Genomic DNA, 15,770 nt, shown 5'->3' with positions numbered 1-15,770 from the left:
GACAGGAATCCCGTCCTGTGATTAGATGAACGAGGTAGTACTAGAAATGCATCTGGCTAGATTTCTCGCAAAAGGGAAGCGCTGAGAGATATCGCCAGAGCTACGCATAGTAAAGCAGAAAATACGACACTGCCCCAGGAGGTCACGCTTAACACTGTTTTTTTTTTTTTTTTTTTTTCGCGGGCATCTTAACGACACCGTTATCCGTGTGTGTCCTGACGCTAACGGTGACCGTTTATAGGCACTGTGGTTCGTGCGAACGGTGGGCAGATTCCCCCTGCACTGATATACGTATAACAAAATTACGAAACTGCTCGCAAGGCCGTGCACGGCGCCACCGCTAACGACACGCAGTATTCGGTGGCGTCGGGTAATCGTGGTAACCGGTGATATAGAGTCGCGACCCCCTTAGGGCTTTCTTGCTGGCTTGCTTGCCAATTACGTAGAAATTTCGCGAAGCCATCGGGCAAGAACAGAACTCGTTCGTGCGTCGTCTGGACGGCAATTTTCTCGCCGTCTGTTCCACTGAAGCAGACGCTTCGGGTGGAAGATGCCGTGTCCGAGTCGTCTTTGCTCGTTATATCTGTGCCATTCACACGGTCAGTCGGGGCGTGTGACGTCAGTTTTTTGTTTCTTTTCTCGCGCGGAAGCGTTACCCTATAGTGTGTCAATTGTCGGCGAAGTCGCACTTATCGCTGTAGTTTTCCGACGACAAAGCCCTCATATATTATGCGATCCAAAGGCTGCCATAGCCTGGTTGTTGCTTTAAATGGGTAATAACGAGACTTGTTTAAATGCTGTTATCGGTTTTAGTAACCGCAAGAGCAAATGAACTAACTATGAAAGTTGAAAAAAAAATATCAGGACAGTGGTTGGAGACCAAGTAGAAAAAAAAAAGTCAAGCACCGTCGCGACTGTACGACAGAAGTGCGCACTCGCTAGTAATCGTTGACGCTCTTGCACCTGAAGCTATACCAGCCCGTGTATGTGTCATCAACAACATGTGACCTGCCGTGACCGAAGCACAGAAGCGCGTGAAATCACTGCGTAATAATTTTGCGTGCAATGACACGCCCGCACCTTACATGAACGAAGCGTGATACACTCGAGCATTGTCTGTCTGCCGTTGTCGATGTTATCAACAAGCGCAACTTGTAGCGTGCAGCATCTGCCACTAGTATCAAGCACCTCCAGCCACTGCACCACGACAGCCCGGCGAACCAATCAGACTGCGTGCAACTAATGGAACTCAATGATTCTGAATATTCCCTATATGGACAGGTTCGATGCCGTTATACCGGTAATACTGCGCCGTCTTTGTCCAAGCTCGTTGGTGGTAAACGTACGGTGGCGTGATTGCTGCCGCCATGTTTGGGAGCCTTGAATTCTCACTAGTTATTATTGTGCTCATTCTTTTCTTTAGCGCTAACTGAGCCGAACAAGTTTTGCAACGTCAACTATATCTCGTCAGTCGATGACGGTTTTTCGGGAAAACTGCATCGTCGTTTCAATTCACAAAGCACTGCAGGGATGTACAGTCACGAGTAAAAGTCTAAAGACCATAGATGCTTCGAAAATTTGTTTTTCTTCAGAGGCTAGGCGTGACAGGCTGAAATTAAGTGCGTCTGTTCGACCGCTGTAATGCATGGAGATAATTGCATGAGGGGGGGGGGGGGTGCAGTCCTGGTCTTTAGACTTTTACTTCCGACTGTACGTGCGCGCGGCTCGGTGTATAACGTAAGAGCAGTCCATTACACACATAGCAAAGATAATTTTAATATTCTTCTTTCTTACATTTTTGTTGTTTTCCCCATGAAAATCTCGTTTCGCTTTCTTTTCCTTTTTTTTTTTCGGGTGACCGCAAAGCTTTTGGCCGTTTTGTTCCTCGAAGGAAATAAACTACTAAGTCGAATACAAGCCGCTGTAAACGTCTAGGTGCTTTCAGAACATGTGGTCCCCTTAGTTCAGCTCTGCTGCATGAAGTTTAGGTGCGAAAGTTAAAAGCTACGCGACAGCTGGCGTCGCTTGAAACGTTTGGCAGAAGTGCAACACATAAAGTGGTGTCACATTTTTAACTAAGTCAATGTATGACATTAATCATCTGATGTACCTCATTAGCCCATCCAGTGGTGCGCGAACAATATAGGAAGAACGAAAATACCCTAAGGCGGTATACGCAGCCTTTTAAGGAGGCGTTGGACTTTCGCCACCTTGGGTTGTTAACGCTGCCGCTTTCTAACAGCAACAACCAATCGCACTCGATTCGTATGCATGCAGATAGTTCGGGTGTGTTCGGCTTTTCACGAACATGCTAATTTGACGTCGTCCTTGGTTGTGTTCCACTACTTGCCAGCATCGGAGACAGTCTACGTAGACAGCAAAGGAGACCAACCGGGACAGCTTCGAGACCAACTAATGGAACGCTTCTCGAACCACCTGGTGCCATGTGACGTCATCTCGAGGTGACAAGAAAAAAGTTGCGAAGAGAAAACGTTATCTCTCTACTCTTTGCGTCTGAGAACCTATACATGAAAAACACGACGGGACTTATAAGGCTCGTAGGAAAGCGTGACTTCATTTTCTTGCGCGCAGATGACCTTCCCGTCGAGTTTCCAAGCATCCTGCTTAGCCGCCATCTTGTCTGGACAGGAAAGTTGCCTGCATCGTTTCTGATTTCGATGCTGTCTTCGCGAAGCTGTCTTTTTTGACATCGTCGTGAGAATTGGAATGAGACTTAACATGGCCGCTGTCCCCTTAGCCATCTACGTTATCATCTACGGCGAGTATTGGAACACCCTGTGCACAAAGTTTTGAGAAATCGTTCGTGAAACAGCCCAAGATGGCGGCCACACTGGAATCGCAAATTAAACCGTCTTTACAGTACATTATACAGATGACTCATTCTTCGACAACTCATCTCTTAACTTATGGCATTCTTGCTTAATTTTCGGATGCATTTCTGGCTGAAGGGCGCGTACTAAATACACGATCGTATGCATATCTAACGAAGCATCGTTATCGAACACACTTTGTCTTCTTTCGTACATAAATAAAGGAATACATACGCACGCACACGTTAACGTTCAATGACGACATTCAAGAAACCCAAACTCTACATATGTACAACACCAAAGCAGCGTGGAGTTGCGTAACCGGGACAGAATAAAAAGGCTATTGAATCTGGTAGCCACACTCTTTTGTTTTTTTATACATTGCTACGCCACTAACGCGGATCCAACTTTCAGCTTAAGATTTGCGCACGGTCCGCAAGCAAAGTCTCTACGGTATACACATCCGTATACAAAGACGTGGACAGGAGCGGCACCCGGCTGCTTTTGCGTCGAGGGCCAGTCTGAAACGAGAAGAAAGAAGGGGGCGAGGATTGAGCGGCGTGTTGACACAGTGGGTTATACGCGAGACAATCTGCGCTAAAGTCGACTACCGGGAGTTCGGCATCGGTTAATGCGACGCACCTTCTAATTCGACAGGAATTCCAGAGATCGAGAGAACACAGGTTTATTAAATCGGAAGTCAACAAATATGCCCGTGACTAATTTGCAGTTTTTTTTTAACATCGGGTATTTAAAAACAAAGAGTGAAATTAGTGAAGAGGAAACAGGCCAACCTAGACGCAGTAAGGGTAAAAGCAGACCAATTCAGGCTGGCGGTCGCAAACAAATATGCAGCTTTAGAACAGGAAGAAGAAGATAACATAGAGGTAATGAATGAAACCGTAACTAGGTTGGTCTCAGAAGCAGCAATTGAGGTGGGCGGAGGTAAGGCACCAAGGCAACCAGTAGGTAAGCTCTCTCAAGAAACAAAGGACATAATAAAGAAACGACAAAACATGAAAGTGTCCAACTCAAGAGATCACATAGAATTCTCTGAACTGTCAAAACTTATCAACAAGAAGAAAGTAAGGGATATTCGAAATTATAACGTGGGAAAGATTGAGGAAGCCGTAAAATATGGACGCAGCATGAAATCAGTAAGAAGAAAGCTTGGCATAGGACAAGGCATGATGTTTGCACTGAAAGATAAGCATGGTAATATCATCAGCAATTTAGATGACATAGCAAAAGCAGCGGAAGAATTCTATACTGACCTGTACAGTGCCCAAAACAGCCAAGCTACTTTCATTCGAAATAGTGATGAACCGGATACAGAGGCTCCTTCTATAACAAGCGATGAAGTTAGAAGGGCCTTGAAAGACATGACCAGCGGAAAAGCTGCTGGAGAAGATGGAATAACAGCAGATTTAATCAAAGATGGAGGAGGTATCATGCTTGAAAAGCTTGCGGCCCTTTATATGCAATGCCTCACAACTTCAAGTGTACCAGAGAGCTGGAAGAACGCCAACATTATACTCATTCATAAGAAGGGAGACGTTAAAGAATTGAAGAATTATAGACCCATTAGCTTGCTTTCAGTATTGTATAAAATATTCACCAAGATAATTTCCAATAGAATCAGGGCAACACTTCACTTCAGCCAACCAAGAGAACAGGCTGGCTTCAGGAAGGGATATTCTACAATGGATCATATCCATGTCATCAATCAAGTAATCGAGAAATCTGCGGAGTACAATCAGCCTCTCTATATGGCTTTCATAGATTATGAAAAGGCATTTGATTCAGTAGAGATACCATCAGTCATAGAGGCATTGCGTAATCAAGGGGTACAGGAGGCATACGTGAATATCTTAGCAAACATCTACAAGGATTCCACAGCTACCTTGGTTATCCACAAGAAAAGTAGAAAGTTACCTATCAAGAATGGGGTGAGGCAAGGAGACACAATCTCTCCAATGCTATTCACTGCATGCTTAGAAGAAGTATTCAAGCTCTTAGACTGGGAAGGCTTAGGAGTGAGGATCAACGGCGAATATCTAAGCAACCTTCGGTTTGCAGATGACATTGTCCTATTCAGCAACAATGGAGACGAATTACAACAAATGATTGAGGACCTTAATCGAGAAAGTGTAAGAATTGGGTTGAAGATGAATATGCAGAAGACAAAGATAATGTTCGATAGCCTGGCAAGGGAACAAGAATTAAGGACCGCCAGTCAGCCTCTAGAGTCTGTAAAGGAGTACGTTTATCTAGGTCAATTACTCACAGGGGACCCTGATCATGAGAAAGAAATTTGCAGGAGAATAAAATTGTGTTGGAGTGCATACGGCAGGCATTGCCAAATCCTGACTGGGAGCTTACCAATGTCGTTGAAAAGAAAAGTGTACAATCATTGCATTCTACCGGTGCTAACATATGGGGCAGAAACTTGGAGGTTAACAAAGAAGCTCGAGAACGAATTTTAAGGACCGCACAAAGAGCGATGGAACGAAAAATCTTAGGAGTAGCGTTAAGAGACAGGAAGAGAGCGGTGTGTATCAGAGAACAAACGGGGATAGCCGATATTCTAGTTGACATTAAGCGGAAGAAATGGAGCTGGGCAGGCGATGTAATGCGTAGGATGGATAACCGGTGGACCATTAGGGTTACAGAAAGAATACCAAGAGAAGGGAAGCGCAGTCGAGGACGGCAGAAAACCAGGTGGGATGATGAAGTTAGGAAATTTGCAGGCGCAAGTTGGAATACGCTAGCGCAAGACAGGGGTAATTGGAGATCGCAGGGAGAGGCCTTCGTCCTGCAGTGGAGTTAAATATAGGCGGATGATGACGATGATGATGATGATGGTGGTGATGATGATGATGATAATTTAAAAACAAATTTTCACTGCACAGCTGGTTTCGAAGTACCGAGAGCACGTTGTACTAGTAGGATACGTTGCTAGGCTTCTGGGTAAGTCATATGGTTTAGTATCCGAAATCAGCGTAAAAAGCACGCACCCATGCACACAGAACGCACGCACGCACAAGCAAACAAACAAACATGTAAACAAACAAACAAACAAACAAAAAACCCCATCGCAACTTTTCGTGCAACAGTGTACTTTCATCTACAATCATCCTCGAACTTTTTTCTCCACCAATATCGCCCGATTTGGCGCACGAATTCTGAAGAAAAACGGGGACTGTTACAGGAAGCGTGCAAGAAAAAAAAAACGATACAGGGGCAAAAAAAAGGGACTTTTAATTCGACTCGTTCTGTATAGTTCTTTTCGCTCGCCAAACGCAAGCGCTACCGCCACCGCCTGCAGCTTTGATGGAGCAAAGGGAATCAAACTTTTGAAAACGGGCCTCGGGAAGAAAACGGGAAGATGGCGAGGAAAAAAAGCCAGGGAAAAGGGCAAACGCGAACATATACAAAAAAGACGCGCAGTGCGATATCTAGCGCTCGAGGCCCCCTATAAGGGAGTGGAGCGGCCCGTCCCTCATCAACTCATTTCTCATCCCGCACCACGACGAGAGAGTGTGCGGTACTGGTGGCCGCGCTATCAAGGCAGCGGCGGTGGCGCGCGGTCTCACGAAGAAGCAGCAGCAGCCGCCGCCGCAGCAGATACGCCCATTCCCGGTTCTGCTCTTCCCCATCTTCCCTTTTCTGCGCGCGACGAGGAAGGAACGCATTTTCTTTTCTCAGCGAGGAAGGATGAGACGGGAATAAACAGGAGGGAAGCGAAAGGAGGGCCGGAGGAGAATCAGGGAGTTGGGAAAAAGGAGGAGCCGCAATAGGGACCACGGGAAGAACACGGCGAGGTGAACCTTCTCCCAACTCCTTCATCGCGAAGCTTTCTTCCTTCTTTTCCCTCAGTTTTTCGTCGATACGAGCTCGCGCGGCACGAAGTGCCTCTTCACACGCGAAGTGGCCATTCGCGCTGAGCGCCTGGCGCTCCCTTTTTATCCGTCTTCCTTTTTCTTCCCCCAGAAAAATGGGCTCCGGCATTTGTGTCTGCGTATGTATATACGGATGGTATAGTGGAGAACGCGGAAGGAGAGAGACCGAATCTTTCGTGAACTTTCATAATAAAGCACCCCTTTCTCCTTTTCTTTCTTTCCCATCTCTCGTATCTCTCACTCACAGTTTCCTTACGCTATACATTCCCTCATTCCCGCACTCGCCACTCCTCGCGAGAGAAAAAAAAAGGTTGCAGAATCATTCCCACCTCCCCATCATGACGTGCACCCCCCATTTCATCTCCAATCACCGCGCCCACCCAAAAGCGTCTCTACAGGCGCGCGACGGCCGCCTCGCCATTGGACGAAATGGCTTGCACTTGTGCGTCGCCTCCACCCTCTCATCATTTCAGCACGCCACGAAATCTTCCAAACCGGTCCTTACACATTTTCCCTTTTTCTTTCGCACTATGCATTTATCCCCTCCCTCTTTCCTCCACCGTTGCTGTTCGTAATTCCACACTCTGCGCTGTTCACGTCTAATATCCTCCTCTCGTGATAAACCCGCCTCTAAATTCGTTATTCTGTTTTTCGTTTCTAGTGTTTCTCAATTCCTTCCCTCGAGAATAGCGGGCACACACACAGTTCTGCTCCCCCATTTCGCTTTTCTCGCTGCCTGACCCATTAACGCTGCAACGCTTCCCCACCTCACAAAGCCCCCCCCCCCCCCCCCCCCCCCCCGGCACTAAACAACGCAAACGCCCTCTGCCTCCTTGTTTTCTGTTGCTTCCGCCGTTTTCTCGAGTGCCATTTCTTCCAGCACTCCCTCCCTCCCTTCCTCCCTCCCTCGCTCTTTCTTTCTTTCTTTCTCCTGCCATCCCATAAATGCAAACCTTTTCACCATGGCGCTCAGATTCCGCATTCCCAGCCTCGCGAAAAATTTTAGCTCATTCCGCAATCCCGCCCTCATCTTCTCGTCGCGACGCATGCGAGGCATGCTCAGCCGTTGTTGTTGCTGCTACTCTTCTCGACTCGCGTGTCACGAGCGCCTTGCGTTTTCCCGCTATACCGTTAAACTATCTCCCCCTCTCACTACCCCCTCCCCCAATGCCACGCGCGCACTCGACAACACCACCAACACGAGAAAAACGGATACGCGAAACAGCGCGATCATCTATCTGGAGCAAAACCTCGCGAAAGCGTATATACGCTCTATACATACACGCCTCTCGCTTTTGCTTCTACACGCAATTCTTTCTCTCCCCCGTCTGCGGTCTTCCTTCTCTCCCATCATTCTCGATCCCGTAGCTCCCTTTGTTCCCCGTTCGCCTCCATCTTCTCCTTCCCCTCGACAAAATTGAGGAAAGATTTTCCCCGCTCCCTCCGCTAAAACCCCTCCCGCAAAAACAGAACAATACGTCGTGGTCTTCTTTCAGCGCCGTATTATATTGGAGCGCGCGCACCGTATAGGGCTATACACCGTCGTTCACGCGAATAGAAACGCCGTCGCCGCCTCGCTGAGTTTATAAACGCTGCGCGCGGTCGCTCGCGTATGTATAATCGCTCCGCACGCGCGGTTCGAAATTATCCCCTCACTCCCGAAAGCGATCCCCAAAAGTTCCCGAACAAATCTCGCCGCGGCTCGCCCACACAAAGGAACTATTGTATATCGCACATCGGGCAAGACGCCAGCAGCGCCCGCCGCGCGAGCCACGCACTCAAAAGTAAAAGCATCCAAGCGAATCCGATGGCATCGTCATACGGGGGAGTGGCTGGGTGAAACGCCTGCTGCTGCTCTTTGTCGACCGACAACATTATTAAGCCTAGCTTCCCTATCGCTTCCCTTTATTTCCTCTTTCTCTTCCATTGCAGATTCCGAGAACGGGAGAAACGGGTTGCGTGTGAGGAGCAAATGGGGACCCGCCCGCGCTGTATGCGGAATTGCACGTTCGCACAAGTCCCATCTGGCGCTGCCGCTCGTACGCATCATTTGCACTAGGCGGCACACACACACCCGGTTGGTCTTCACGACGAGGAAATGCGTTTTAATGAGATTCGTGCGTTCTTCACTCACTCTCTCTCTCTCTTGCGTTACACGCGAGAGCGCGCGCTTATAAATGCGCCTAAATGCGCCCGTCTTCGCTTCATTTCCAATTGGACTCGTGGGGCGTGCGCTCGAATAACCGAAACTACCGCGCCGGATTCCTATTTTCTGCGCCTTTCGGTGCTTTGGCGACGTCGCCGACGGTACTTACTGCGGTACAAACAACGCACTGGGGGAATTTGAGCGCGAGATGCGGCGTCGGAAGTATTTTACACTCCAGAACTTTCCCGCGAAAATGGTTTGCGCGGGGAAATTGGTGAAACGAGATGACTGCTGCTCTGGGCGCTATGTCAAATTCTGGCTGTAAAAAAAGTGTCTCCGCAGACTTTCGTCTCGCGAAGAGAGTTCTTGCTTCTATGTAAAGAGGACCGTGGCGCCAATGTGACATTGCAAGGACGCGTCACCGGCAGTTCGTGCGTGAATTAGTAGTTGTCACGACGTAAAGAGTTCAGAGGAATTAAACTCGATCGAAAGCGTAATTCGTTAAGGTTATGTCACTGACGTTATGTCTTCCACAGTGTGCTCACTTGCGGTTCTCGGCAAAAAAATACGAATTTTCCTGAACACTGCCATCTGGAGATGAATGAAAAACTGAAGCATTTAACGACTACGAAAACGACGACTGAATCGATATCGAACGAACGGTTGTCCAAAGTTTTCGGAAGACGGAATCCGAGTAAAATCTAAATTTCATTGGAGCCTGGGCACAGGTCCTCGAACCGAAAGGTAGAGTTGGTACTTCTCCGTACAATTATTATATTCCTGTAATAAATTTCAGACTCTGTGCTGAGGTCGTCAGAAAATTTTACACATTCTCAGCAGTGAAACTTTGAGTGCTTGCAAACGATGCCACACAATCGTTGTGGAGCCCACCTAGTTTGCAGCACACACGTTTGCATTGACTGGACCCCTGTCTCCGACTTCGACCTCCATCTGGACTATTCCGACCCGAAACAACGGTACTTTGGCGATTGTGGCTTGGCGTCGCATTTACGAAGTCGTTTGCTTTCCGCATCGGATGGGATGATATAGTGCTGCGTGTGACCAGTGCGCCGACGAGGAAACTATCGAACACGTACTTTGTCATTGTCCCCGATACAGCACACACAGGCGCATCTTGACGACCGGCCGCTTTCGGAACAGACAGTCCTGGAACGCCGGCCTATACAGTCGTCATGCAACAAGTCAGTCAAGGCACTCTTTAAGTTTTTGCGTTCTAGTGGACTATCTAACTATAGTTCTCACGGGCATTTCCAACCTCCTGTATTGTTTTTTTCGTGAGTGCTTTTTCTCTCCCCTATTCTTTCCGCCTTTCATTTCCCCTTCCCCTTCCGCCAGAGCAGGGTAGGGTAGAAAACCAGAATCTTTTCGGGTTAAACTCCTTGCCTTTCCCACCCCGTTTCTCTCTCTGTCTCTCTCTTTAACATATTCTGATTTTCGATCCTCCGAAAACTTCTGAGGTCGGCTGTACATCTTGCGTCTGAATAAACGAAGTCATTTCAAGCACGACCTCATATAAACACTTTCACTAGGTGTTTGCTACATCGACCTGTCGCCTCAACGCTGCTGTAAAGCTCCGGAAAGGGAAACGAACTTTAGCACACAGTTTGAGACCTTTCTAGCGCCAGGAGCTGACCTCCCGGGATTAGCGTGCACGAAGCAGGCGGTACTCAGCAACAGCCGCATTTTTAGTGGCTTCGTTTCATTTTACAAAAGCGGCATACACAGCTACGCTGCGATCACTATCGCCAAGACGGCAATATCATGTATGCCTCCATTAGCGGCGCGCAAAAAAAAAAAAATGACGCTGTGTCAAGAAACGTCAGATAATCTTAAGATCTTCAGGCCTATCCCTGATAGCGCATTCGGTTATACGTCGGCTTATGAATTTTTGTTTCCAAGCTTATCTTATAACGACGCTTGCAATTGTTACGGTAACACTCCCGTTTGTGCAGAATTACACATAGCCACATCTGATAAACATGCTATCAACTGTTCGACAAACTAAATCACTGAATTCGGCTTCTTCCCTTAAATACTCTTTGTGCGGCGAAGCTAACATTAGCGAATGGATATTATTGAGAGTCTTAAGGATACACAAGCACAAACACCCATAGCGTACGTCATCGGCTTCAGTACATCAGGGGGCACATCAATGGAAGTGCTAAACGTATACAGTTACTTTTTAATAATTGCAGGAAACTTGTGAAAAGAGCGTAGAAAAAACACATTACGTCTTGTCCAAGTTGTGCAGTGAATTATAAGTGCGAACCAACTGACTCAGTTGAGCACCATGGCAAACATCAATACTCTGAAAGTCCAGACATGCTGTCTGAAATTCAATGATGTAGTAAACAGTATATCTAGCACATTCCATCCAGCAAGGCGTTTTAGTCTCTTAGAGACTGTATCAGAAAATTGTCGGAAATTCAATCTCTACTCGAAACCCACGCTTCTTAAGCTTTTCGGGGTGTATTGTACGACACACAGGAAAAACATTGTATACACGAGAGGATAAAAAAAAGTTTATAAAGTGTTCACATACCTTTCAACGACCTCGCTGGACACTTCCGAGGTTTTATCCAAGGCGGCACTGCTCCGCGACTGACTGGCTTGTTCTCGCGACGATGGCACACACAGATTGCACAGAGTTCTTTTTTTTTTCTTTTTGCTCTCTCCTCGACCCTTAACCACAGGACACAAACGGAACCGGGCGTCACACCGCAGTCCACAAAGGGCCTACATTTCGTTCACCGCAGTCGACCACGCGCGCAGCACACCACCCCTGTACACATATAATACGAAATGGAGAGAGAGACAGAGAGATAGAGAGAGAGAGAAAGCACAGCACTACGCCTGCGTGTTCTGTATATATGCGCTACTTGTCGCTCAGCCTGGAGAGCGAGAGCATGGCCAACTGTTCCTGGCGCCTCTCGAGTCCGTTCACCATGTTCTCCATGTTCTTGAGTTCGCTCGACACCATGGACGACGAGGCGAGCGAGTTGTCCGAGCTGTTGCCGCCCGTCTCGGAGGACGGCGAACTGAGGCACTTGTCCAGCACGGCACCGACAACACCCGCGGGTGGCCCGTACAAAGTCCTGGCGGCAGCCGCCGCCGCGGAGGGCTCCTGGAGGACTGAGTCCGGGTACGTCGGAGTAGGCGCCACGATGTGCTGCTGCTGGGGCACCGAGGAAGAAGAGGAGGAGGACGACGGCGAAGCCGTGGACGCCACGGGCACGGGATACGGGGCGAACCGGCTCTGCTGGGGTCCTCCGGCTTGCTTCAGGAATCTGGACCCCAGGGACTCGCCCGGGATGAGACCACCGCTGCCGGCGTGCGGATGCTGCTGCTGCTGCTGCTGCTGCTGCTGCGGTTGTCCCATGGGGTTCTGGCCGTTGAAGAAGTGCTGGCTGGCGGCCATGAGAAGAGGCAAGCTGGCCGGGTGCGGACCGCCGACCAGGGAAGACGCCGGTGGTCCGCCTCGCGGAAGAAACATGGCGGACGGATGGAGGCCCATGGACGGGTGGTAGAAAGACGCCGCGGGGTAGAAGTAGGGAAACAGGGCGGCCGCCTGGGGATGCGCTGCGGCGGCCAGGCTGAGGCCCTGGAGGCTGTGTAGGGACATTTCGGCGGCCGCGGCTGCTGCAGCGGCGAGGTTGTTGGGGCTCGGCGAGCATCGCCGGTCGCCGTTGGCAGCCTCGTCGTGCCTGCCGCCGCTTCGCTCGTGGGCCGCTGCGGCAAAGAAGAGCACGCAATTGTCAAAAAAAAAAAAGCTGAATTCACGCTACACTTGCTATAGCGCCATCGTGGTAATGGCTTATTGAATGAGGCGTCTGAGACAACAAGAAAATTTTTAAAAAAGGAGTTATTGAAGACAGTTTTGTCTCACACAGCTGTTATACCGTCTCACACACCTGTTGTGATTGTAGCGTCATGTACAGATGCGTGAAGATGCAATCCGTATCGGAATTGCGGGCAGTGCCAATTGTAACACATGTCACACAGAAGAGACTTTATAGCACCCGCTGTGGGACTGCCCATCATATGAAGCTCAAAGGCTTGCCCTTCGATCCCTTCGGACCATGTCCTAGTGCGTCTGTGGTGTAAAAAGCCATGCGTGTGTGCATGCGCGCTTGAGTATGTGCGTGTTAGTTTCCCTACCTTTCTCTTATCTGCTTCTTATTTCTGGAGTTTTACATGCCAAAACCAGTTCTGATTATGAGTCACGCCGTAGTGGAGGGCTGCGGATTAATTTCGACCACCTGGGGTTCTCTAACGTGCAGTACAACGCAATCACACAGCCGTTCTTGCATTTCGCCCCCATCGAAATGCGGCCGCCGCGGCTGGGATTCAATCCCGCGACCTCGTGCTCAGCAGCGCAACGCCTTGGCCACCGAGCCACCGCGGCGGGTCTTTCTCTTATCACTTCGATGTATGTATGTATGTATGTATGTATGTATGTATGTATGTATGTATGTATGTATGTATGTATGTATGTATGTATGTATGTATGTATGTATGTATGTATGTATGTATGTATGTATGTATGTATGTATGTATGTATGCATGCATGTGTATGTATGTATGTATGTATGCATGCATGTATGTATGTATGTATGTATGTATGTATGTATGTATGTATGTATGTATGTATGTATGTATGTATGTATGTATGTATGTATGTATGTATGTATGTATGTATGCATGCATGTATGTATGTATGTATGTATGTATGTATGTATGTATGTATGTTGTATGTATGCATGCATGTGTATGTACGTATGTATGTATGTATGTATGTATGTATGTATGTATGTATGTATGTATGTATGTGTATGCATGTGTATGTATGTATGTATGTATGTATGTATGCATGTATGCATGCATGCATGTATGTATGTATGCATGTCTATGTACGTATGTATGTATGTATGCATGCATGCATGCATGCATGCATGTATGTATGCATGTGTATGTATGTATGTGTGTATGTATGTATGTATGTATGTATGTATGTATGTGTATGCATGTATGTATGTATGCATGCATGCATGTATGTATGTATGTATGTATGCATGTATGTATGTATGTATGTATGTATGCATGCATGTATTTTTGTATGCATGCATGTATGTATGTATGTATGTATGCATGTGTATGTACGTGTGTATGCATGTATGTATGTTTGTATGTATGCATGCATGTGTATGTACGTATGTATGTATGTATGTATGTATGTATGTATGTATGCATGCATGTATGTTATGTATGTATGCATGTGTATGTATGTATGTATGTATGTAAGTGTGTATGTATGTATGCATGTATGTATGCATGTATGCATGCATGTATGTATGTATGCATGTATGTATGTATGTATACATGTATGTATGTATGCATGCATGTATGTATGTATGCATGTACGTATGTATTCATGTACGTATGTATGTATGTATGTATGTAAGATTTGTTTGCGCGTGCAAGGCAATTGTTACTGTTCTGTGCATACCAACATCTCACATGAAAGAAAACGTTGAAGTGTTCACTTAGATAAATCTTGTTTCAGTACTGTCGCCAAAAGGCAGCTAAGAAAATAACTGCAATACATTTAGGCTGACCTCTGACGGCAGGACAGATCACTGAATTAATCCTCACGCGAGCGTCATGCGGCTGAAGTGCAACGAATCGCCGTGCTACAAGCTTCGTATGCGGTGTCCTTGCGCGGGCCGCGATTTTCCTGCACTGAGCCCCGTCGTGTTCGTACTCGAAATGAATCAGCGATCCGTCCCGTAGTATGAATCCAGCTTTAGCATGGCAAGCACGGACTCCACCCCGACGAAATGTCCGTATACGCACGGCAGCCAGTCAGACAGATCGGCCCATAAATACACTCCCGCGCCCGGTTTAACGCCCTAATTTTCTATCCGTTTCACGTTTCGCTAAACTGTTGGCGTTTAAAAGGACCGACCACACGTACGCTTGTCGACGCGCGCGCACTCGCGTCTACGCGCCAGCGCGCGCTCACTTGGCTCACTCGGAGATGCCTTGGCAGACATCGTTTCGTACTTTGTTGTTGACAGTGCTTCAAAGTGCTTAAATGTATTTAAACCTAATTGTATTCTTTTTAGAGTTGTTAACTCGATCAGCGCAGAAACGAAAGAAAAGGCACTTCCTCACATGACATAAATCGGCATCACTGAGAATTGATTATACAACTCCATAGCTGCGTCGCGAGGCAGCCGCAGTGTCGTTATCAGGGAGGAGCTGATCTCCGCGCTGGCGCCGCGTTACGACGAGCACGAGCTGGCCCGCACCGTGTGCGCATGCGTGGGCGCGCAGACGCGAGCTTGCGCGCCTCGCCGCGCGTACGTGTGGTCTGGGCTTAACAGTTTCTCGAGAAGGCGTCTTTGTCGAGAAGTGAGTCTGCCGTCGCGCGGTCTTCATTAGCCGCACGTATGAGCAAGCTTATATACAGGACGACGGTGAAGCGACTTCTCAAGCAAGAGGGGATGACCCATCGATCACGCGCTGACGCCTGTGCACACATACCCACACTTACGCGGCGTTTTGCTAAAAGTAAAGAACACGAATAGCTAGCGCGTGACTCCTATACTCGCCTTTAGCGATTTCCAAGCGAGATAGAGAGTACAGCACACACCACACCCCGCGACACTCCGGAGAAAGACAGACAGGGGAAGAACGCGGGAGCGCCGAGCTTCGCTACTGAGAACGGTCCTGCTCGGACGCCGTCTCGCCCGCGAAAAAACCAGCCGCAAGTTTCTCCAGCAACGCGCAGCGCCTTCTTTCAGAAGCAGCAAAAGACACTCAATTGGACAGAAGAGGAAGCAAGCAAGCAAGAAAGAAAACAAGAAA

At 48.0% G+C, this 15,770-nt stretch overlaps 1 protein-coding gene across 1 annotated transcript in view; it reads right to left on the bottom strand.

Moving 5' to 3' along the window:
* Positions 1-1,669: 1,669 nt before the first annotated feature.
* The window catches only part of LOC119445901 (optomotor-blind protein-like), a 139,452-nt gene continuing 125,351 nt past the window's right edge, over positions 1,670-15,770 (bottom strand). The window contains 2 exon segments of the mRNA XM_037710198.2: positions 1,670-3,352; positions 11,443-12,629. Coding sequence (XP_037566126.1) covers positions 11,776-12,629 — 854 coding nt within the window. The 3' untranslated portion in view covers positions 1,670-3,352; positions 11,443-11,775.

Source organism: Dermacentor silvarum, chromosome 3 (assembly GCF_013339745.2).
Source record: "Dermacentor silvarum isolate Dsil-2018 chromosome 3, BIME_Dsil_1.4, whole genome shotgun sequence".
NCBI lineage: Eukaryota > Metazoa > Arthropoda > Arachnida > Ixodida > Ixodidae > Dermacentor > Dermacentor silvarum.
The sequence above is the reverse complement of the archived record's forward strand: the minus strand, read 5'-3'. Positions and strand labels throughout refer to the sequence as shown.